Consider the following 26286-nt stretch of genomic DNA (forward strand, 5'->3'; position numbering starts at 1 on the left):
TGTCAAAATAAAAGCATGCCCCGTCGTGTCGTCTATATGGAGTTTCTGCTCCCCCCCCCCCACGCGGCTTTCTCAAGTATTACAAATATATTCAGGTTACATGTTTACTTCAGGGTTTTTTTTTCCATCCAAATACTGACGGGGAAATTTATTATTGAGATAATGTGGTTAACATTCTTAAGGTCCAGATGTGCGCATAGGTGTAGACATTCCAAGAGCACTGTGCAAGAGTTTAATGCACTAGAAGTAAAGTGAGTGTGCTTTCAAAAATAACACCTGGAATAGTTTTTATTTATCAATTAACTTTATACAAAGTGCAGTCAACAGAAAAAAAACCTAAATCACATCAATATTTGATGTGACCACCCTTTGCTTTTAAAACAGCATCAGAACACACAGTGTTTCAAGGTACTTGGCAGGTACTTTGTTTGAGCGTATTGGAGAATTTGCCTCAGTTCTTCTGTGGGTTTAGTCTGTCAAAGTGTCTTCTGTCTCTTTATCTAATCCCAGACTGACTCCATGATGTTGCAGAATGAATTTGGGACTGATCCGACGCCTCCCTGGTGGTACTGTGTGATGGATAAGAATCTAAACATATAAAGTGTCTAAATCTTTTGCAAAATACTGTACAGTTTTTCTCCTTGTTATTTCTATAGATATGGAAGATTTGACAAATATAATCAAACTCTTGATAAGTCAAGATTGTGTGAAACTAATAAGTCACATTTTTTCTTAAAGGCACAGTAATGAGAAACAAAATCAAAGCTACGAGGAGGTAAGTCAAAATGATAGATTTTTACGTCATTCTTCTTTTTGACTTGTTAAGTCAAGATTTTGACTTACCATGACCTTACCTTATTTTTTATTATGATTATTTTCACAAGTTCCTTTCTTTTCTAGGGTTTCTAGTCATTTAACACATATTTTCTAAATCATCAAAGTATTTATTATTTCCATAGCTAATGTATTTCTTCATATATCTTACTTTCCTGCATAGTCCTTGCTGTCAACTTCAAAATAGGCGTGCCAAAGTGAATTTTAATATCACTTAAAGATACAAGAGGGGGAAAATACCAATCCCAAGAATGAAACAGCAGAATCTCATCCTAAAATGACATGTTGTCTAACTCACAATTAACACAACTTGATGTTTACAGGATAACATAGGATTATTTTTCAGTGGCGGAAAAAGTATTCAGACCTTTGGATAAAAGTAGCAGTATCACAGTGCAGAAAAGTTAAAAAAATAAATGTCCTGCATTCAAAATTTTATATACATAAAAAGGACAAACACATTAGCGTGAAAATGTACTTAAAGTACCCAAAGTAAAAGTACTCATTATGCAGAATGTCCCATTCCATAATAATACAAATTATATATTCTGTATTGTTTATTGATGCATTCGTGTGTACTTCACTTTAATGTAGCAGCTATAAAGGTGGGTTAAGGTCGTCTTAACCCACGATGATACATCATAATTTATTTGTAGTTTATATTATATATCATCAAGCTTAATCTGCAAAGTAACTAGTAACTAAGTTATCAAATAAATGTAGTGGAGTAAAAGTCCAATATTTCCCTGTAAACTGCAGAGGAGTAGTAGTATAAAGTATCAGAAAATTGAGGAACTCAAGTAAAGTACCTCAAATCGTACTGAAGTACAGAACCTGAGTAAATTTACTTCGTTACTTTTCCGACACTGTTATTTTGTGATATTTATTTGCAGGTGCGGTATTTCGTCAATGTCAGTAACGCACGTAAAACGCTAGGTGGCGCTTGGGGTGTCTCTACTTTTCCGTGTACCGCCTCTGACACTCTCACCACCAGCTGGTCCTCTCCTCGCTGTTTTTCCAGTCCGCTCATCCTTAGTCCCAATCCTACCTTCCCCAAGGTTGCAATGGTTTTAATATAACTCCATGGTCACTTTGGTGGGGGGGGGGGGGGGTCTGTAGTTTGTGGTGCTGTTGAACCGTATCGTATTATGCGGACGTATGTCTCCATTATTTTGCCCATCCCATTTACATCGACGAGGGTAGGCTAAATGACAGAAACCCCTCTCTGAATAATTCAGTACAGTTCAACAGCACCACCGACTACATGTTCTAAAAATAATAAGACAGCTCAATCAACACCCCTCTCAGGTGCAGATAATAAACTAACAACTGAGTTTGCTTTGAGAAGGGAATTTCAGTGATTGAGGGGACATCTTGTATGCGGTAGTTAAACTTTTGAGATGAAAAATATTCGCACAATGATAGATTCTGGACTTTTCAAAGAGGGAGGAGGCGTTAGTGTCATTTGAAGAATTTCTAACCGGTTAATTGAACTGTTTTCTTTTTTTCAATTTTAAATGTAAAAACCACATGAAACACAAATTCTTATTCAAAGCAGATTATTTTCTATACGTCTTCGACCAGACTAATTTAGGCTATTTCACACTAGTCCGTTTGCTGTGACACACAACAGCAACGCATGTTTTGTCCCGTAATTAATATTTCACTGCTGTCGCTGCCAACATTTATAAAAAAAAAAAAAAAAGCTAATTAACACCTGCTAATAATTGGGCTCATTGTGATACTATATAAATATAATTCTGTGGAAGTATCAAGGGAATTAACATTTAAATCAGATGTGATGTTTACAGGAGGATGGGGAGGGGTTAGATGACTTTTTTTTTTTTTTCAACCGGAAAGGGGCGGAGACACAGCTGTAACGTTAGCAACCACGCTGAGCGACAGGGACGGCTATCGTGAATGTGAAGGATTGTCTTTGAAATATGTCTCTAAGTACAAACTGAATCTGTGTCTTAGACGCCGGGTACGACTGGGTCCGACGGAGGAGCGTTTGTTTCGTACTATCGCGCAGGTAAGAACCGATGATAACATTTATTTTGGATGGTAGCTAGCTGTGCAGTCACTGTGGGATCGACGGTGATCATGTAATACAGGAGCGCTAGCTGGCTAACATTAGCATGTTACCTGACGAGATGGTTATCGATAGCAAAACATCTATCTTCAACGTTATCTTAGGTGGTAAAAATCCACCCACAATGAACTTTATACGCTATTGCCATTGTTATAACTTGCTCGCAAAACTAAGTATTAGATGAGCAGTTATTTGCCAACAGGCTAATGCTAGCAGCGAAAGATCGCTAGTCAGGCTGTGACGCTGTCAGCGCCTCGCCTGGTTTTGACAGCTCAGTTTTTAGCAGTGGACAAGGCCAAAACCACACAAATCTGTAACATACCCCCTCTTTGTCCACCACAGACTCAACTTTAATAGCTTTAAACCTGGGCGAAATTATTTGGCAGTCATTTGAAGATTTTCACTCTTTTATATACGTAGCTAAAATCAACTGCAAAGTAACGTTACGTTTTCAATATAAGGGCTAATTGGCTGCTTGCTAAACTGTGCTACTGGGATACTTGATTGACTATTTAGTTTTTAGTTTTGCTGTGTTAATTCATTAATATTTAGCTTCTAAGTTAACTAAGGATAATACGGAATCTGGCGGCCAACATCGGTTTCATGTGCACTGCTTGGTTTGGGTCAACGCCCCACCCTGACTGTACCACCTCTTTGTGTAGATTTAAATCGGCATTATCATTATATTCTAATTATCAAATCGGTGGCGAAGATAGCGAAAGGGTGAGGCTGGTTTGTGATGGTGAAAGAGTAAAGACAGTTATTCTTCCCTTCACCAGCTTTGCCTAATCGCCGGAGGCTCAACAGTGAAAACCACCGGCTAATTTGATTTTCCTGGTGCGTACTACTAGCTCTAATAATGACTGTTTACTGAGGCACAGTGTGTTTGTTCACCTCTTGAACGGATGCCTCCAAAATTCAGGGCAGCTAAAGGAGCGTGGTAAAAGAAAATTACTGTAGTTGACCTTGAGTCTTATCAGTTTGATTGGGTTTACTTCATGTATGTAAAATGAATCCGGTCTGTTAAGATTATTGATCAAATAGATAGCAGTGATTAGGTGAGGAAACAGGCATATTGACTTGTACAAGACTGGACATGAACTTAACTGAGGATTGGCTTCTTCCTGTGTTCACACTGACCTCCCAGTTGACCTGGTTTAAGGATACGGATGTATGCATGCTTCCTCAACTTTGCATGGTAGAGCCATGTCTAGGGCTGCCTGTTATTTTCTTGATTGATTGTTTGATCTATAAAACAGTAGAAAATACTGAAAAATGCCCATCAAAATACCCTAAAGCACAAGGGGATGCCTTTAAACAGGCGTCATTTCTGGACCGCTGAATCAAAACGAATAATCATTAGCAATCAAACTATCAACCACGAACATGAAAATATCAGGTGGTGTGATGTCTTGTTTGTTTTCCTCATACACTCGCTCCTGTCAGCTGTCTTATATGCTTGTTGGCAAGCCTCAGCTGTGGTCTAGGGAGGATGGGTGTATGCCGTGACACTCACGTTAAGTGGCTTTTACCATGATGGTGTGGTTTAAATGTGCTGAATCACATGCACAAGGTAGAGAGCCTTTAGCTGGGATCTGCTGTCAATGTGCAACCTCGAACAAGGACAACACGTAGCGTCCATGCGATGGGTAAAGTGGTCACACGTTCAATGATCTTTTTTTTTTTTTTGAGCGACAGAGACATTGACATTACAAATGTTAGGTCCAAAGAGGTGTTTTAGCTGGACGTTGCACAGAAGTTTCTCAAAAAGAAAAAAATTGATGTTATTATCTATGAGTGTTTTTGCACATTTAAGATAATATAGATAAAGAGTGAATTATTAACAGCTGTAGTGACTCCTGCAATAAATCTGCTGGTTGATAAAAGCATACTATCACTTGTGTGACGCAGTAGAGTAAATTTGTGCTTTTGTTTTTGTCAGATGTACCTGCTCCCCTGAGAGGAAGTCTCTTAAAACCAGTGACCAAACTGTGCTTGTATAATTTGTCACTTGAGAGATATGATTCCAGCTTACACTCAGACAGCTGTTTGTTTAATGATGCAACAGTTCTTAAAGTTCAAGAGACTTGATAGACGGACCCCAACTAATCCAAGTCCTCTGTCACTCTACAAGCAAATCCCCTGCTCCCCTAAGGGCTATCTGAGGCAACGTGTGAGGGTTTTCTTTTTTGTTGAGGAGTTGGGACTTTGGCCTTCTCCAAAGGCCTGATTATCGAAAGCACCAGTGGTTTCCTTTAACCCCAATCTACAGGGTTTGTACATCTTGTTTAGTAGCTGGCCCTCTTCCTCTTTTCATACACACTGAAAAATAGAAGTACAACAGGAGTCCATAACATTAGTAACAAAGTAACAAAGTAGATAGTATCAGTCTAACAGAATGCAAGGTAATCTGATGCAAATTTGTTCTCAAATTAGGATTAAGGAGTATTGCGGGATACACATTGCCGGTATGCTAAAAAAAACAGTGATGTATAATCAGAATTTTAATTGCTTCCTGTAAACAATCAATATTTACAGCCAGTTAACGTAGCTCACTGAATTTAGCATCCCTGTAGAAAATGGGATTACCACTCTTGGCCACCAGTACAGAGACCTGGGTCCAAAGTTTGGGTACATAATTATGTTTTCTAAGATATAAATTATAGGAGTATGAAAACTGACTTGCAAGAAAGTGTATAGCATTATACCTGTATATTATACCGCCCAAAACACTGGTTTTTGTGGCCCAAACGGGACAATTCTGCTCTGCTTTTGTCTTTTTTTAAATTCTCTTCTTATTGAGATAGAAATCTGCATATCTATAAAACAGTTTATCGTCTCTTATACATTTAATGCCTCCGCGTGGAGGCGCAGAGGCATAAAAATTAATTATAAAAAATAATAAAAATTAATAATAATTTATTTATTACATGTGTGTGTATATATATATATATATATATATATATATATATATATATATATATATATATATATATATATATATATATATTATTTATATATAATATATATATATATATATATATATATATATTATTTATATATATATATTATTTATATATATATATATTATTTATATATATATATATATATATATAAAAATAATAATTTACCCATGTAGCAAGTAAATGAACCAAGGGGTTCTCCTACTATTTGGACATTCTATCATATGAAGTCTGGCCTAATTGTCAATTTCAATCTTCCAAGATTCTGTTAAATTTGTCCAATTCCAACCTGGAAGAAGAAGTCAGCTTCTCCATCGTATATATATTATGTATTACACCAACCCAGTCCTCAACCTTATGTACCTCTGTCTTCAGCCATTTTCTGGTGATAACTTTTTTTTTACCTGCAATTAACATTAGCCTAAACATGTATTGGTCTCCAGATCTTACAAGTCCTGTGCTCATTTTCTCCAAGTATAATACCTTAAATGTAAGTGGAAATTTTACCCTCAATACTTTCCCCGCACATTTCTTTAGCTCCTGCCATTAAAGGCTAATAGAGCGGCAACCGGCAAAAACATGGAAGTGATCTGCTTTTTTTGTGCCGCATAATCTCCAACACCTTCTACCTTGATATTTTTCTGTGCTGGTGTTATAAAAGAAGCTGGTATAATTTATCCTTCTATATTCTCTCCAAGATAAGGAGCAAGTTGTTTTCCACTGTCGCTCATTAATCTCTCCCCATTCGTCTGCTGATATAACAATATCGGCCTCCTCTCTCACTTCCTGCTCTACTTTTTTCTGAGTATAAATGGTCTAGAGGCCAGAGCTAATTATTGCATTACTATCCTAATTTTGTGTTTTTATTTCCTCAGCCTTTCTGCCCCTCATCTCTAATGCCTGAGTAACAGTAGTAAAGGATGAACACAGTTAGTTTTCGGGCTGCCTGGTCTCTGCAGCATTTACCGCTTTGTAGGATTAAATGTCCCCATTTGACCACCAAAAATGGAAATGGAGAGTGACCATAAAATTTATGCTCTGCATTACTGGTTTGACTTTTGCTTTCATTTCAGTGTGTTTATTGTTAATCTAGCATATATTTTCATAATTTCTTGTTTTATTGAATAACTACTGTGTAACTTAGTTGAAGATACACCTGCACACATGGCAGACAGTGATCTGAAACTTGAAAAGGGTATTTACATGCCGCAGATTCATGGTTTCCATTGGGGTACCACAGCTTGCATATTTGGATTTGTCAAAACCAGGATATGGGCTTATCTGAGTTACTGAAACCAGGGTTTGATGTTGACTCATATTTGTGCACATTTGCAAAGGTAATCAGCGTAGGTCATCCTTTTGTTTCTTGCTGTCAAATGAAATAAAATCACTGTCATATGAAGATAGACATGTTTCTAGAGTCACTGTTTGAGCTTTATCAGTAAGCAGATTTTTATCACTTGGGCTGTGTTTGCAGCAGATTTGTTCTAACTTGTTCTACATCTAATAGTCTGTGTCGCTACGTTTCTTTTGTTAACACTGAAATCCTTCATGACCACTATTCATGCAATGCTGTTTCCAAGAGCTCTTGACAGCTGCGTGATGTGCTGCTTTGCGTGTCAGTGGCTGATAATAAGAGGAATTTGTCCATCGTGCAGGCATGGAAAAATGTGTCGTGTGGTGGTGACTCAGATTAGAGTAGGCTAACTTTTTTAACTTGTACTCCGGGGTGTTCTTTGGATATCACTATAGTATCATTGTATCAAGTATCAGATGTGGGGTTGATAAAGTTTCTTTTCAAACAAGAGGTCACCTGACACGAAATGCAGGTCGCTTGTTAAACGTTCTTTTTCTTCCCCTCACTCTTTGTCTCTCTCTCAGAGCTGTGGGTGAGCGATGCCGCTGGTGTCCAGCTGTGACTGCCCCCACCTGGACTGCGTGGGGGAAATCACCAAGGAGGAACTCATTCAGAAATCCCATGTGAGTGACCCTCCCTCTTGACCCTTTCCACTGACCTACTCATAATTTACCACTCTTTTAATAATCTCTTAATAACTCATTTAATGTCACGTCAACGAGTCTGAATTCAACACGTAATTGTTTTGTTTTTCCGCCTGTTTTTGAATTTGGTGCTGTCTTGCTGATTTTAATTTTGAAACATATGACCCTTACCCTAGTGTCTTCGTATTTTTCTAGGGCCAGTGCCAAGACTGTAAAGTTGGAGGACCAAATTTGTGGGCATGTTTGGAGGTAAGTAGATTTGACAGTTTGAAATATCACCTCCTAACACTCTGTTTCTCACCAGAATCGTGACTTTAAAAAAAAAAAAATGTAAACGTTGGTGTCTTGATCCTTTTGTTTGTTTTTTCCTCTAGAATGGCTGTGCGTATGTAGGATGCGGAGAGTCTCACACTGACCACAGCACTGTCCACTCGCAGGTAAGAGATCTCAGACCTGGCTGATTGCCTTTCAGCTGGGAAGTAATATTTAATGCAAAAAAAAGAGAGAGAGGAAGGGATGGGACTGAAAGGGAGGAAGTCTTGACGGTGATGTTGACTTGAAAAAAAGGTGTCAGAAGAGAATCAGAGGAGGCACAGATGGCAGTCCAGGATAGCAATACCACTTCATAGTCCCAGGAGTCATGACTTGGAATAAAATTGCCTCCAGTGCTACTTTATTTTTTCTACATGTTTTCTCCATGATCAAACAGCCCGCACGTGCATCTTTTTAGCTTTTGAAGTACATGCATTGTTAAAAGCCATCAAGCCGACTCTGTCTGCCTCCCATCTCCACATTCAGTGCAGTTTCAGCAGTGGATCATCCATTATTAATTGCCATTCCTCCGGGAAGCGGGGGAGATTCACTGGTACTGTCAGTTCCTTGGTTACAGTAACTGCCCCTCCTGGCTGCTCTGACGCTTTACTCAGCCTATAGTGTTCTCAGTGTTGACTAAGGCTTTTCCTCCAGCACGCTAGGGCCAAGTGGGGTTAGAAGAAGAGAAGGAGGAATATAAAAGCAAATATGTAATTTGCTCTGCTTATTAGCATCTGCCCAGCTGCTCAAACCATTGTCAAGAAAGGACCCGTTAAAGTGCGAACCTTTTCAGAAGTGGAACTGTCCACCTAAATAAAAGACAGATATCGGATATAGAGCCTGCTGGTAAAGAAATTTAATATTAGAAGACCAATTTTAAATGATTTCACCAGTGAATTTAATATGTGTTTCCCTATCTGGGACATCTGTCTGTACAGCTCGCCAGCTGCCTTTTGTGTTTTTCCATTGGCAGCCATCTTTGAATCTTGTAGCGACGAAGGCCATGCTTAATTAGTGCTCTGGAGGCCCTGAGGGGAGGGAAACATTTTAATCTCTTGACTATGCAATGAGGAAGACTGCTGTTGGATCAGATCACATGTAGCAATACACAGGAATGAGGGCCACTGCTTGTCACACTGTGAATATTAATATTATGAGTTAATAAGAGTGAGTAGTGCGGAGTTAAAAGTTAAAGCTAAGTCAGCTAATTTCAGAAATTGAAGCTCCAATACTGTGTGTACTTTTGGTAAGATTATGGGACACGTATTTAGTATTTACACATAGATTGTATTTCAAACATAATTATGCACCAAAAAGGGCTTCTGAGGCAAATCCAATCGATTGTAAACTTTAGAAATCCTCCTTTTTTGCAGATAAAGGATTTTAAGATTACCCCAGCCTCACAGTTGTTTTCAGGCTACTCATATTCCTCTTAAAATGCCAAATTTGTTTATCAGTTCTTCAGTAATTTTACAAGCATTTGTGCAAATAAATTTGCAAATACCGAAAATCCACTGACAGAATCACCCTGAGAAGAATAGTGGCTGGTGTTTCTTGTCCTTATTTGATTTCGGTCAATAATGCCTCGCCTACTGAGAGCCGGGGGGTAGTGGTGTGTTTTTATTTTGCAGATGAAACCAGACCCAACCTCCTACTTTATCAGGAGATCACACACTGAAGCAGATGTTGGATTTAGGCATTACACTGCAACAACATCAATTTTTACAAAGTGTTTATTTTGGCCAAAATATTTGTGAGCATGATATGTGTTGCTGTCATGGTCAGGTTTTACTACATTATTCCCTTTTCTCAAGTATTATTCTCTGTATGAGCATCTGCACAAGCAGTATTAAGGATTTGTTTTGCATGGATATAAAGATTGTTTGAGGTATGATGTTGAGCATTTCCCTGAAATTATTTGCCATAAAGTATCACAGTAAAAGCGACAAACAGTTCATTCACAAAACAATATGTGGGCTGATAAAGCATCCTCTAAGCCCTATAAATCTTGTTTTTAAGCTTGTTATTAATGCCCTATCCTGTATACTTCCCTTCATAAATGATTTAAAAGGCAAAGTTTCTTGGTCGTGCTCAGTCTGGTGTGTTCCCTCTGCCAGCCCGGCTCCGCTCTGCTCTGCCCCGCTGCGTGAAGGTTTATGCAGCCCCGATGAATAATGCAGAGTCTGCTGGTCGGCAGCTGCTCATGTTCAGTCTCCTGTCGACCTGCCAGGCCGCTGGTGTTTGTCATAGCAGCAGTGGGTCAGCAGAACTCGGCCATTTTTCCACAGCAGCAGAGGTCTGCCCTGCTGCAGCCCCCACTCTGCCTCTACCTCCACCTGTAACCTGAGACATCCTGCTCTTGGCCAATATGTGAATGTAGTTAAACTTTTTGTGATGTGTCCAAATTCTGCAAATGTGAGGTTGAACACTAGAGTGTATTTTTTTTTTTTCTTTTCATATTTGAGAGTTAGAAGGTGGATTTGGTTACCCACAAGGACTGTCATAAAAAGGGGAGAAAGTGCTAGTTTTGAATTTCAGCTTCTCAAGAAACTGCTTTTTAAATAAAAAGTTTAAAAAAGAATTGATAGCTTTTGAGTTGGTTTCTCTTTGCTAGAGGTTGGGGATGTGATTTGTCGTGATGCTTTAACACCTTGTAGATCTGATTGTTGTAGTAGTTAATGTATTGATTAGTCACTCGACAGAAAATTAATTGATTGGTTTTTAAGCACAAATACAAAAAAATGACCTTTTCCAGCATCTCAGTTGTAAGGATTTACAGCTTTTCTTAGTCTTATGTGATAGTAAACTGTATATCCCTTGGTTTTAGACTTTTGGTCAGATAAAACAAGCAATTTGAAAATATAAAAGAGCAAATGGAGATGAGCATTTTATGGACCAAACGATTAATTGACACTAATCTGCAGATTATTCAATAAAATATTTGGTAATTGTAGCCTTAATACCTTGTTTAGATGATTGTAGATGGTAGGTTAAATGGGAACTACAATAGTCAACATAAAAAAAAACAACAAATCAGAGTAAAATTGTACTACTTGTAGTCAGTTTTTGTTTGCACTGTAACTGTTTGGATTGCAGGTGGGATTGATGTGTTTTAATTTTTTTTTCTTTTTCTGAGTTTTACTCCTCTTGGGCACATGTCTGTAGAACATCTAGATTGTGTAGAAGTTTTAGTTTTCTGATCATTATCGTCAATAACACTGACATTGTATAACATGAGGTCGTATTTGGGCTGAAAACTTGAATTATGCGTGAGAGAAAACAAATCGCTAAGTTGGATTGGTAGCTGTACCAGAGTAAGCTGAAAAAGCTTAGTTTGTACACCACAGAGTTAGCCATGCCTAGGAACCAGGAGGCACACCTATATTTGTTATATAACCGCAAAAGCAACATGTAGCTTTACTAATGAGATGCTGATTGTTGAAGCATCTCGTTGATAACAAAGCGCACGTGTGCTCTATCAGGTGTTGTTGGACAAATATTAACACCCTCTTCTTGTTTATACAGTTTGATATTTCTATTTAAAACTTTTTTTTCTTAATCTAACAACTCTGTGTGCAGGAGACACGGCACAACTTGACAGTGAACCTGACCACGCTTCGAGTGTGGTGCTACGCCTGCGGCAAGGAGGTTTTCCTGGAGCGTAAGCTAGGTCCTCACCTGCCCCACACCAACAGCAAACCCCTCCCCACTCCGCAGAACGCTGTTCAGGTAAGAGCAGGCTCCCCCTCGATTTGTCGATATTTTATTGCACAAGATTATCTTTATATCTTCAAACTGCAATTGGTTTATTTGCCGAGTCATAAAGGAGGTTTGATGATAAACAGCAAAATGAAAAAAGTTATCAAGTTGTGTAGAAATGAAATACATTATGAATGTTTTCTATTTGCCAGTCTATGTTGTTTGAATAGACAGATTTACATTGCATGATTACTACGTTATTGCTTAGTTACATAACCATGTACTCTATTACCATACCGATTGATAAATTCCACCTGTCAATCCTGTTTTACTGTTTGAATTAAAATCTTACGGTTATTCATTTACTAGATAAGACTTTTTATGATGAGGTTGGTGTGTACTGTTGTGTTGCTCCAGGATAGCAGCAGGGCCCCTGGGAGCCCAACCTCTTTGAGAGTGCCTCCTAATGGAGGCTGTGAAGACCTGGACATGGAGACAGAGGAAGAGGACGACCTGCGTTCCAGGGGTCAGTTTACACAGATGAAGTGTTCGTCCCGTCACAACATGGATGAACAACTAATTAGTTGATTCTGAGGAACTTATAAAAGTCAACTAAAATATTGTCAAACCACAAGCTAAAATGTTTGTCATATGACAGCATTTTGATCGTTATAACAACAGAAGTCTGACATTTAGATCAGTGTTTTTATTACCCACGCACATTCACGGTCAAACAATAATGAACGTCTGTCTCTAGAGTCACTGTTAATTGCAGTCCAGTCAGAGAAATGCAGTGTCAAGCAGAATGCCAGTTTTTCCCACAAATATCAGCTACAAGGTCAACAGATGTATTGGGAAATAGATTCTAAATATTGTAAATGAAGCAGTTACACACTTCAGCCCAATTTTCAAATCTACAGTTACAATGCTGCTGCAGTACACAGATTTTTCTTTCCTGTATTATCATTTTAATAATTAAAATCATATACTTTTGAAGTCAGTGAGATGACAACAATTTAATTCAATTTTATTACCTCTTAATGCAAGTTTGACAAAATTTAGAAATAAACACCTCAGACACAGGAGCTCAGTAATCAGCAGTTGGTTTAGTTCAAAGAGAAGGTTGTGATTGAATTAATAAGAGCAGTAAATGGGTGCATCAAGACAAATGTTTTTAAAGTCCCCAACACACCAAGTAGACTTCAAATTATGAACACCAGTTGAGCCGTGTTTGCCTCACTCCGCCTCAAGTCTTCTGTTAAAAGTCGTACTTTACCACAAACGACCACGTTCAATATCCGGGAAACACCATCTATTACCGAAATATTTTTGTCAAATGGAGCCGCTGATTATGGCTGACCAGAACCAACGCTGCTTGACACACCACAAAAAATATGGGCAATAGAAAGCAATACATGGCCCCTAAGCAGGACTGCCGGCTGCTTCTGTGCAGCTCACACTACAGTGTCGAGTCCCACTGGAGCCACCAATGCAAATAATGTTTTCACTCAGTTAAACACAGTGAGAGACACACGGGCTCCGACAAACGGCATATGTTATGTTAAACGTTGTACGGTGTAGCTCGCGCTTTGGCACCAGTCACCGCTTTAGTTATTTTTGTAACAAATACACATATGATCAGGAGGCAGAGTAATTGTAAGAGTAAAGTCTGCAGAATAGGCTGGTCATGTGAGATCAGAGGTTTTCAAACTGTGAGGTGCACCGCCTCAGGGGGAGCATGGAGGAAGAGACAGAAGGCAAAGATACTGCGTGATGTGAAAGGGACAGGTGCATGCCGTGTTCCAGTGGGAAGCTGGTTATTGTAGTGTCACTGATTTGGCCCGCTGATCAACACGATCAACAACTGGAGCTGCAGCAGTGGCTGGGACACACACCACATGGAGGCAGTTTCAGTCCGAATTTTGCTTTTTGCGGAGTCATAACTCAGTCAAATTTGAACACACAGAAATGATGGATGTATTTTTAGAGTCAGTGTGACGCTCACTTTCCGAGGACACCATTATTCCTGAGGTCTATCACGACCATCTGCTTCAAATCACCGAAAAAAAGATGCTCATTAAAACTACAGAACTTGACTGACAATAATCACATTTTAAAGTCTTCTTCAGTATCAGTTATAGTTGTTTGTACATCCATATGTACTTGCAAACAGGACTTGCTAATAGCTAATTCAGCATACTTTTAATAGTGCCAAATTTTACAAAATGTAATCAAATACACGCAAAAAAAAAACAGGGCTCAAGTTTTAGCCCACAGCTAACTAACCGACTCAGTGGCAACATACTATAGTTCCTATAAATATAATAGTAGGAGGGAGAAAATCAATTAATGTTAACTGTTTCTTGGGGTGGGTGGGTGGGTGGGTGGGGCAGCTTGCTTGTTTTTGTCTGAGGGGGGCCCACAGTCTGACACTTTGATGACCCCTGTATAAGATGATGAATAAGTTAGCTCTGCTTTACGCAGAAGAAAATAGCATTTGAGTCCACTGGCCACGGTAGCTGATTTTTCTGCTCCTGCTGTAAAATATTAATTCAGAAAACAGAATGGTTTATTGTAACAATGTAGAAGCTTTCTGGCTGCCATCAAAATTTTCAAGTGTTTGATGAGTGGCTTGTTTTGATTTCCCTGGTGTGTCTGTCTCCCTCAGGCCTGACAGGGCTGAAGAACATAGGCAACACCTGCTACATGAACGCTGCCCTTCAGGCCCTGTCCAACTGGTGAGACCTTGCCCTCTGTTTATCTGCCTTCTGTCCCCCTGTCTACATGTCTACCCCACATCACCTCTCTGAAGCTGCGTTCGTGCTTTGTGGTTTTTTTCTTAATGTTACTCTCCACTTACTACTTACACTTTCAACATGCGTCTTTTCGGTAGCCATTTGCTGTTTTATTCCCCGCCTGCCTGCTTCTTGTTGGCTGTGAGGGACAACTGTGGCTATGCCCATTTGGGAGAGTGACCGTGAGGTGAAAATTGCTGCAGTGCACCATTTGAGATGGCAGAAATGGCCTTTTGTAGATCCCTGTCTTGGTCTTCTGTTACCAATCAACCCAAACTCTGCTCTAGCCCCTTCTCCCCCGCTTTCCTTTTTCCTTTCCCACCATGTCTTTTTATGTGTCTCCCTTTACTGTTTCTCTTCCAGTCTGCCTCAATTTTTAGGGTTTATTGAATTGCCAATCCTTGTGTTCCATTCTTTATGACTGGATTGTTTGGTCATTTATATTATGACTCTGCAGCAGAGCCTGAGGCTGTGTTATTACTAAGTTTTTACCTTATACATTTTCTACCCAGGGGCTGGTAAATGTTTAGATTAAACTGACGACGGCTAGTCTGGATACAAGTCAAAATGGGGGAAAAAAGTGGGTCAAAATTTGCAATCTAAATCACATTCCAGAAATAGGATGAACTGAGTCATGCAGCTGCCGAAGGAGGGTCCGTTCCTCAAACTTTCCTTTGATGTCTGTTTTTGTGAACGCTGCTTCTTTCAGTTTCTGTCCGGTCATTATTCAGTTCGAAGGACTTTTCTCTTGCCAAGGGAAGGGAACACTCTATGCCTTATTCAATCCTGTAGTTTGTTTCTTTCTTGCAAATTCCTGTCCGCCCTTTATCCATCAAATAAAACCTCCTCAGCTGTTTTTCTTCTCAGCTATTCCCAATGTCCTTCAACCCTGAGCTGTATGTGGGGTTTTCTTGCATGAACCAGTGCCCCTGGGGATTTGTGATACCACTCCAGAAATGAAATATGAATTTAATTAAATAAAATGGATCAAGAATACAGGTAGGAGACATTATTGTGTAGAAATGCTGAACTCTCCGGATCTCCTGTCCTTTTCAATATTGTTCTGCTTTGTGTGAACTCAAAATCATAGAAAGCATTAACCTAAAAACAGACGTTTGCAAACATAACAGATTATAATAATCTAACACAATTGTGATCCTACCAAATTTTATCTAGTTCTCTTGGATATATTGCAGATTGAAGGCAGGCTTTTGAGAATGAGCTACCTCATTGCAGGCTTTCTGGTAACCATAATAAAAAAAGAACTCCTCTTTTAAATACATATATTCAGTAAAAGCTTGTGTAGTCCCCACATGTGATATATTTATCCCTGTATCCACTGTAGCCCGCCCTTGACACAGTTCTTTCTTGAATGTGGTGGCCTGGTGAGGACAGACAAGAAGCCTGCACTCTGCAAAAGCTACCAGAAACTAGTTTCAGACCTGTGGCACAAGAACAGGTAGGCGTCTTTTCACTTTTGTGGTTGTCGTCTGACACAAAACAACAAAACTGTTTTCCCTCAAGCCACAGTTTACTTCAGAATTCAGACGTTTAGAGTGTAATCCTGTCACATTAGAAATTCACATTTCTATAGAAGCTCGTATTATTTTTCCACTCTACATCATGTTAAACTTTATTGTGATATTGTGTATGACAATACTTTGTTAAACAGGCTGTGTTTTCTCACATTGCAGACCCTCCTACGTGGTCCCAACCAACTTGTTCCAGGGGATCAAAGCCATAAACCCCATGTTCAGAGGATATTCTCAGCAGGTGAGTCATCACAGATGGTGAAATAAATATGCAAGTTGAGTACATGTATGCATATTCATTAAATAAATAAAGCCTGAACACACTTGAGAGGGTTGGAAGCATTAACTCCTCTTTGTTTCATTGATATATTGGAAAAAGGTCAGTTGTTATGATGTAAGGAAGTGGATTTTTTGCTTTTGTGTCTGCTTTTTGCAAATGAGTCAATATGAACGTAAAACATGAAATGGGTTTTGAATTGATGTTACTGTTCAATAAGTGGGATGTACACATTAAAACTAAAGGTAAATTGCTTAATTTGAGTCCAAGAGGTGCTTGAAAGAAAAGATTAATGCGTTATTCATGTAAAGGATTTCAAAAGACGTGTTACTGAAGCACTTCTTATCTTCGTTCAGTGTCTGTAAATAAGGGATTTGTATGCCTGAATGGTGAAACGATAAAGGGGCCTGTTTCCTCTCGGCTTGCCAGTGTTTATTCAGAAGGGTTAGCTGTGGAATATTCATTTGTCATGCCATGCTGGGCTGCACAGCCTTGGAATTAGCATTGCTATGAATGAAGTTAATATTCCAGGTCCTGGGAGAGGAGAGTTCATCTGGACGGAGCAGGAGATTAGATGTCTGAGGTTCATTAAGTTTGATTACGCATTCATGAGCACTTGGTTTTAGATTTTGTGATGCAGAATTGGGATAAACGAGGAGGTGAAGTGGTTGTTGTTTGCAATTTGGAAGAAATAATTAGATTTGGGAAAGCTTTACTGTGTCTGTCAAATTCGATTACCTCAGTGCTCTGTTATATTTTAATGTTCTACTTGGGGAGAGGAAATTCTCTATTTTTTCACAGACTGCTGTGACCAAAATAACTGCAAAAAACTCTAAATTTTTAACTGATTTGAACTGATGTGCTGCTTCACCTAACATTTCGATGAAAGTGAATCTTTTCGCGATCCTCAGGACTCCCAGGAGTTTCTGCGCTGCTTGATGGATCAACTTCACGAGGAGCTGAAGGAGCCGCTGCCCGAGCCCTACGAACAGTCCTGCGGCATCACAGTGGACGACAGCCCTGAGGAGGACAACCACAGCCAGTCAGAGAATGACTTCCAGTCGTGCGAGTCCTGCGGCAGCAGCGAGCGGGCCGATAATGAGGTGCAGGGCGGGAATGTACTCATGGACGACACTAACGAGGCCGAGATGCTGATTCCTGAGCAAGATGAGATACAGGCCAACAGGGAGTGGCAGAAGGAGAAGAACATGATTAATGACTTTTATCGTGCCGGGGTTCATGGTGTTATGGGTGGAAGCTCTGGAGGGGACATGGACAAAGATGTTGACACCACCACTGAGAACACGCCCATTATCAGCAGCCAGGGAGCCATCAAGGTTCAGGGCAGAACGTCAGGTAATTATAACGACTTATGGCTCAGATTCTCTGTCATATTTAATTTTTCTGTAATTTACATAATTGTGTACCTGACTGTATTTTTTAGCCAGCCTCAAATTTAAGGTATTGAATCTCTCTTATATTTGGCCTGCTGCCCTCTAGATTCTTTCCCAGACATCCAAATGTCCAACACCACAAGACCACACAGTCCAATCCCGATGGAGGGACACATTCCCAAAATGTCCAGCAGCCCACCCAAGGCTGCCTCTGGCTGGCCCAGCCTAAACCCTGCACATAAGAAAGGTACTTCTGGCAGTCATAACGAGATTGAAAGCTTAAAAAGTCAGAGGAGGCTTTGTAGGCTAGTTACAGTATGTCCTTTATCTATATTCGCAGACATACTGTAAAGCACTCTTCTCGTGTTCCTCTCTGTCTGCCTTCCCACAGCAGTGACCACATTCTCTCCACCAAAGAACAAGCGTCAGAAGAAATACCGCAGTGTCATCTCAGATGTGTTCGATGGGACCATTGTCAGCTCAGTTCAGTGCCTCACCTGTGATCGGGTGAGTTCTCCCTAAAGACAACATGATTGCTGAGAGGGTGAGGGGAACAGTAGTAGGAGTGCAGGAGTCATTTCACGGCCCTGAAAAAAGGAGCATTATAGAAAGTCAATTTTGTTGCCCACCTCTGATGTTCCTCTGCACTGTTGGTGTATTTGTTGACCCCCTTTGAGTTTCATATTGTGATATTTGTGCTGTAATGACAATAACATTCACCTACAAAGTGACAAATCCTTAAACGACCTTTTTGAAATGTACCTGTCGTTGTCTTTAAGATTGATCTCTTCTGTCTGTGTCTGCTTTGTTTGTGTCAGGTGTCTGTGACCCTGGAGAACTTCCAGGATATCTCGTTGCCCATCCCGGGAAGGAAGACCTGGCCAAGCTCCACTCCTCCACCCACCAGACTTCCATGGTAAAAGCAGGCTCCTGTGGGGAAGCTTATGCACCACAGGGCTGGATTGCTTTTGTCATGGAATACATCAAGAGGTGCGTGTATAATATCAACCCTGTATTTATTTACATTTTCATACCAGGCATTATTATCTAGTTGCTTTGCTCTCTTTGTTCAGAATGTACTATTGTGTCTGTTCCTATATTTAGTTGGTTCTGGGGTCCAGTGGTTACGCTACAAGATTGTCTAGCAGCTTTCTTTGCCAGAGATGAACTGAAGGGTAAGCAAGTGGGTGTAAATCTATTCTACTAACACAAACAGTAATATTGATTCCTCAATAACTGTTTTTGTTGTTTTCCAGGAGACAACATGTACAGCTGTGAAAAATGCAAGAAGTGAGTATCAAATTTTTGGTGCCTTTGCTGAATAATGAACTGGATTACTGATTTCACATGAATAAAAAACAGAAAAAAATGGAACTGTAATGATTGCCCATCTTCTTCGTCTTTTTTCCTCTTAGATTACGAAACGGAGTCAAATTTTGTAAAATGCAAAGTTTGCCAGAGGTACACAGACAGCTCTAGTACTTCATAATCATGAAGAAACCAAAATCTTCTTCCCCTGTGTTTCAGACAACGGGTTTCTAAAATAAACGTCTTTGTGTGTTCCTTTGCTCCAGATCCTGTGTATCCACTTGAAGCGCTTCAGACACGAACTGATGTTCTCCACCAAGATAAGCACCCACGTCTCCTTCCCGCTCGAGGGCCTGGACCTGCAGCCTTTTCTAGCCAAAGACAGCTCCGCCCAGACCACCAACTATGACCTGCTGTCAGTCATCTGTCACCACGGCACTGCCAGCAGTGAGTGGGCACAGTTACTCCCCTTTCCTCATCACACTGGTGCATTTGCCATAAGATGGCACATAAAAGTGTCCTGCATTCATTAGCCTGCAGGAAAATTTCACGTGTACTTGTTAAGGTTTATGAATGCTGCTCTAACGCATTCCCCTGTCTAATCCCAGGCGGCCACTACATAGCCTACTGCAGGAATGATGTGAACAATCTGTGGTATGAATTTGATGACCAAAGTGTGACCGAGGTGTCTGAATCCTGCGTCCAGAATGCTGAAGCTTATGTGCTCTTCTATAAGTAAGCCATCACACTGGACCTGAGTAGTTACACCTACCGAGACGATTGTGAACAAGCACGTCCCTGTAAAATTTTAAGATTCACTGTGCTGCTTTGATTTTCACGACTTACATCTTTCTTTTGACTACCCAGTTGCAGCAGTGATTAATCTGTGGTCTGTTCCTGTCACAGAAAGAGCAACGAGGATGCAGTGAAAGAACGTAGGAGGGTGTCAGGTTTATTCAGCATGATGGAGCCCAGCCTTCTGCAGTTCTACATCTCCCGCCAGTGGCTTAACAAGTTCAAGACCTTTGCTGAGCCGGGGCCCATTTCCAATGATGACTTCCTGTGTTCACATGGAGGTGCGTATGTCCACGGTCATTTTCTTACTGAAACCACCCAGAGGTCAAAGTGTCTCTGAACAGAAATCCTTTGCCTTGCCCTCTGTCGAAACAGTTAGTGCAGAATGTGCTCTGCCCTCTCTTAACATAGCTTTTGCTTTCATCTTGGCTGGGGATTTCTGACTTTGGCAAAGACTGCAGAGTATTCCCGCCACAACATAGCAGACTTCAAAAGGGGGTTTTACTTGTCTTTGTGCGGATGATCCTTCTTTCTCCTTTTTGTAGCAAAGAGGGGAGGAATCTTAAAGGGTTTGTGCCAATCAAGTTCTTTTCTTTTCAGTCCTCTATTCATGCTGGAAATTATGGAGTTGAAGGTTAAGTAGGAAAAAATGTCAATTTATGATAAAGCTGTTAGGCTACAGTGGCTGTAAAGAATGAGCTCATAGTACATACATACACATAAGTAGGTACATAAGTAGAGACAATATCAGTTCAATGAAACTATGATTGTTTTGTGTGGACAGTTTTTTAATTTTCAGTACAAATCCAAAAGTATCACATCTTATCTTCACTGTCCTATTTATAGCCAAAGGTGTCTTCAGAAATGTATATTTAGGTATGAAAAAAGCCTTTATGAGGGGCTCTGACAGAGATTTTTCATATAAAGAGCCATAAAGTGGTTGTAAGTTTTTCAAGAGGAAATAGGTCAAAAAACAAACAATAATTTGATTTGTTTATTTTTTATATGTACAAAGCATATTAGATAATACATGTTAAATAATCTTAATACAAAGAATTTTAGGACCCACTACACTGAATGACTTATACAAATGATTCTAATAGTAATCAGATATAATTATGTCTTGTCACAGTCCAGTGTGTTGTAGCAAAGTGTCACTGCTTTTCTACATGCACACATTTTCTCCTAGTGCCTGCCTTTTTTTCTTTCTTAAGATTTCAAAATCTCTCATATTTTTCAATATAAAACAGAAGAAGCAAAGGGAATATTTCAGCTGGAATAATGTAAATTTTATGTCTGGGGCCACCGCTACTCATGTCTTTCTCACTTGATAATTCCAGGTGAAGATGAAAATTTGACCTGAGTGTATTAATTTCTTTTTGTTTTGAATTTGTTCGATTTAACTAAAATTTATAAATCATTTAGGAAATATAATGGTAGAGTAGGATTAGATTAATCTAGTTTCAAGGATGAGGGAAGGACAAATTTAAATCCATAGTTCAGCTTCTTTACCTATTCAACATAATACTAGTAACAATATATCCAAAGCGGATTTGTTAAAAAATTATATTCTATATGACATCTCTACACGCAACCCTTACCTTTAAGATGTTACACTGTTAATGTCTGATGGATGTTTTGATGTGTTTCATCAGGTGTGCCACCCAACAAAGCAACTGTCATCGATGACCTGGTGATAATGCTGCCGCAGAACGTGTGGGATCACCTTTACAGCAGGTACGTACAGTAGACAGACCACCTGTGAGATTGACTGGAGCCTTTAAACATCCAGATCTCCCATTAATCATTGTTCTCGTTAGTGTCCTGTCATTTTCTTTGTACTGTTAATTTCCTCTGTATGAGTTAATGTGGACTGCTCCCTGCAGGTACGGAGGGGGACCAGCTGTCAACCACCTGTATGTTTGCCACACATGCCAGATCGAGATAGAAAAACTGGAGAAACGGCGCAAGTCAGAGCTGGACATGTTTGTCCGGGTAAGACTTTTAACCATACGTTCACCAGCAAACCAGGAGCAGCAAGGAAGACCAGCTTTAGCTAGACAGTGTAAAAATGGGTGTGAGTGATAAGGCATTGTGTGCCAGTGAGCCTGTACTGGGTGTGTATAAGCCTATTCTCCTGTCTGTTGCACCAGCTGATAGGCTGCATGTGTCTGTGCTCTTCAGCCGGCAGGAGATGAGAGGTGTGAGCCTGATGAAAGCCCTTCCATTAATGCTTTGGGGCAGATGCACCTGTCATTAGCTGCATTAAGCTAACAAGAAAAGCAGGGATTGTGTCATTTCCCAGACAGATGAGAAGGTGCAGTGTGGTGTTAAGACTGTCTTGTAATTGGAAGAACTAGCAGAGAGAATTGATTTGGATTTACATCTCCTCTGCTCTCAATCCTTTCATCCTCACTTAATTTTTTTTTTTTTTTTGTCTCCCCCCTCACCCCTCCCGTTTTTCCTGTCTCATCCCTTTGCGTCCTTTCTCCTCCCTGTTGCCTCTACTGCTCACTCCTCCCCCATTTCCTCTCTCCCTCTCCTCCCTCTGCTCCCTCTTTGTAGCTGAACAAGGCGTTCCAGGAGGAGGAGTCTCCAGTGGTCATATACTGCATCAGCATGCAGTGGTTTCGTGAGTGGGAGGGCTTTGTCAAAGGAAAAGACAATGGTAATTGGACAGAAGTCTTGCCTTTTCACTCCCAATCTGGTTTAAATGTCTTATTAAAAAGCGAAATCTATCCCACGTGACAGTTGCATCTAATGTTGGATATCAGGTGATTGGTTATGATTTATCATGGAAAAGCTGCTGCGATTTTGTTCGATGTAAATTTATCTAATTAAACAAATGGCACATATCAAGTCTATACATTTTTATGGAAAGGAGAATACAGTCCTGATTTAACTTATTTGCACTCCTGAATTTTAAGTACAAAATTTAGAATATCTTCAGAAATAAATGCAAATGACCCAATTTTTAATAATCAGAATATTTAAGAAAATATCCAAAGTTACTGAACAACAACAAAAAATGCTTTCATATAGTGAAATAAAAATACAGAAATAAAATGTAAATTTGACTAAATTATTGGCACCCTTTTCATGAATTTAAATTAATCCCTTGAACAAAATAAAAAGCAAATAAGACTCATCTGTGCTTAATTATCAGTGTTCACATGACCTGAATTAACCAATGAATTACAGTTTTACTGCATAAAAAGGGGCTGATTGTTTCCCGTTTCTTTTTCACAATGGCGAAGACAAGAGAGCTGTCTGAGAGCATCAGAAATGCTATTATTAAAAAACATAACAATTCCAAAGACTACAAGGCAGTTGCCAAAGATCTTCAAATCCCTGTTTTAACCATACGATATGCCGCACTCAAACCACGTAGGGCTTCATGGGCAAAGGCCAAGGAGGACACCATTATTGAAATAAAGGCACAAAAAGCCAAGACTAATGTTTAAAAAAAGCTTTAATAGATAAGCCACCGTCTTTCTGAGATAGAGCTCTTTGTGATTGCAGTGCATCAGTTTCTTTAGAGGCGATTAAATGAAGCCAATAAGGAAAAGAACACCCTAACCACAGTAAAACATGGTGGAGGCTCTAACATGCTGTGGGGCTGCTTTGGCACTGAACGTATCAAAGGAATGGTGAAATCAGAAGATTTCAAAGGCATTTTAAAGTGAAATGTGTTACCCAGTGTCCGAAAACTGGGTTTGAGGTGAAGGGCTTGGGTCTTTCAGCAGGACAATGACCCAAAGCACACATCCAGCAGCACAAAAGAATGGTTGAAAAGGAAAACATGGACTGTTTTAAACTGGCCAGCAGTGAGTCCTGACCTAAATCCCTATTGAAAACCTTTGGAGAGAGCTGAAACTTGCCATTGCAAAAAAGGACTCCTGCAAACTTAGAGCTTGAACGCATAGCAGTGGGAGAGTGGCAGAAACTACCAGCAAACAGGTGCAAGAAGCTTCTAGATGGCTCCAAGAAATGTTTAGAGGCTGTCATTGTTGCAAAATGTTCTGCAACCAAATATTAGTGAGGCATGACAATAGTTGTGTCTGGAGTACATTTTTTGTTTTATTATTTTCTTTTGTTCAGTAACTTTGGGTATTTTATTAAATTATTTTGATTACACAGATTTGGTCAATTTGTATTTATATCTGAAAATATTCCAAACTCTGCACTTAAAATTCATGGTTCCCAATAATTTCAACCAGGACTGTACGGCAAATAAATTGTTTCACATGGGACATCCTCTTGTTACCAAAAGCTGCTCATGTTCAAAAGAAATTGAAGTGAGTGGAAGGGCTTTGTCAAAGGATTTGACATTTCTTGTCTTGATTTATCTTCAAAGGGTTTGTTTTAGTCCCCTGAGCCACGTTTCCCGTCTGCTACAGTACAATGAAGCTTCAAACTATATTTCATTTTTATTCCACTTGTTCTAATTTTTTTTCTGCCTTTGCTTTGCATTGTCATATCTATTTATAACAGCTTACATCTGGTACATCTGCAAGCGTCTGTTTTCCTCTGACTTCTGCTCCGCTAGTATTTGTTTTCTTTCTCTAGCAAGTGGGTTGCAGAGATTGCTTTTCATAGCGTGACAAAAGCATTTGACATTTTAACATCACTGTTTTTTGAAACAATTAAGACTGAGAATATATCACTGAAAAATTGGCATGCATGTTACTGCTGTATATAATTATAACAACTAATTGTCTTCCTTCATCTTTAAGATCCACCGGGACCCATTGATAATTCAAAGATTACAGTAAACAAGAATGGCCATTTAACACTCAAACAAGGTACTGTTATTTTTATTATCATTGTCATTGTTTTATTATTTCTCTGCTTTTACGATGTAGAAAGACATAGTTTTGAATCCTTATTCTGGGATTGGAAGAAGCATAATATAAGTAAACTATAAAAAATATAATTAAAATTACGAAACCCTTTTTGTTACAGCAAGTATTGCAGAGCCTCTGTGGATTGTAGTAGTACTCTGAACTATGTAGATATATGTATATATAAGTGTGTGTGCTTGCACTGACCCTGCAGGAGCTGACTCGGGGCAGATCTCTGAAGAGACGTGGAACTTCCTCCACTCTATCTACGGCGGCGGTCCACTGGTGACAGTGCGACCAAGCGTCAGCCACCAGGAAGCAGAATCATCACAGTCAGAGGAGAAGATCGAAGTGGAGACGCGCTCTGTTTAAACAAGCACTCGACAGCAAACAATGGAAAACATTTAACAAATGAAAAGCCTTTTTATTTTGCACTTGACTTTTATTTCAAAAGCATTCAAGCAAAGGACCTCATCTTTACAGCTGACAGCCTTTGACAGCTGACAGAGGGAATTAACATGTCTAAAAAGGTTTGTCATATTGTACAAATCTGTATAAAGAGCTCTTCAATTTCTATTAGCACTGTAGTATTCATGTGTCAGTTTTTTTTCAGAACCAAGCATTTAAAGTATGTGCAGCTAAAAATTCCACTGAATGCCATATTTCTTTTTTTTTTCTTGACCAAATGAGCACATATTGTTTGTCCATGTGTCTTGTGTTGCTGACATTGATGAATCACAATACATCTTGCTGTAGATATATCACAATTTTTTCCTGTTGTAAGAGAATATTGTCCAATGAATGGCAAGGAGAGCAAAATGTGACACTTAAAGTGATGGAAATCATAGGGTTATGAAGGGACTAATTGCTGACTAGTCTCAGGAATGAATTTTGTGTTTTGCACTGTTCTGTATTAGTACAAATTGGCATGCTCACGCAAATGTCTGGTTTGTATTTGAATGTACCAGTACTGATAGTGACAGTATGTTGGTCAAGATTCAGCACTTGGGTTATTTATCGCAGAAGGGAGTGATTTAATATGATGTTAATAGATTTTTTTTTTTTTTTTTTGTAGAAAATAAGTGGCAGGCAGAGTCTGTTAAGAATGCATGCTTTAACACTCAATCCCAGTTCAGCATCACATGTAACTGCATGTAAATGCAAAGCTGCTCATAAAATGTGCAGGCAACTCACGATCTGGATCCATTTTCACTAAATTGTACAGCTACAGAAAGCATATTGCAGTATGTAATCAGCATCATCATCAGCATACTAATTAATCAAAGGCATTATTTTTGTGTATGGGCATGGTGTTGCTTAATGTGTTGGCCAATAGGGGTATACAGAATGCTGTACTGTAAGTTTTTGCATATGGATGTCACTTGAGTAAGATCTACCCTGATTTTTGCTGGCTGACACTATTAAAACTTGATGAAAACA

At 39.5% G+C, this 26286-nt stretch overlaps 1 protein-coding gene across 1 annotated transcript; it reads left to right on the forward strand.

The window, feature by feature from the left end:
- The first annotated feature begins 2702 nt into the window (after window positions 1-2702).
- usp33 (ubiquitin specific peptidase 33) lies at window positions 2703-26286 on the forward strand. The gene is given in 25 exon segments (XM_040144163.1): window positions 2703-2866; window positions 7771-7869; window positions 8086-8139; window positions 8265-8327; window positions 11782-11931; window positions 12319-12427; window positions 14570-14639; window positions 16042-16155; window positions 16391-16469; window positions 17417-17861; window positions 18006-18146; window positions 18291-18406; window positions 18718-18757; window positions 18760-18889; window positions 19004-19074; window positions 19156-19189; window positions 19315-19360; window positions 19474-19654; window positions 19816-19942; window positions 20114-20283; window positions 21658-21739; window positions 21889-21997; window positions 22568-22670; window positions 24739-24807; window positions 25061-26286. Coding segments are annotated over 24 exon segments (2745 nt in total). The 5' UTR covers window positions 2703-2866; window positions 7771-7785; the 3' UTR covers window positions 25219-26286.

Source organism: Xiphias gladius, chromosome 14, assembly GCF_016859285.1.
Source record: "Xiphias gladius isolate SHS-SW01 ecotype Sanya breed wild chromosome 14, ASM1685928v1, whole genome shotgun sequence".
Taxonomy (NCBI): Eukaryota; Metazoa; Chordata; class Actinopteri; order Istiophoriformes; family Xiphiidae; genus Xiphias; species Xiphias gladius.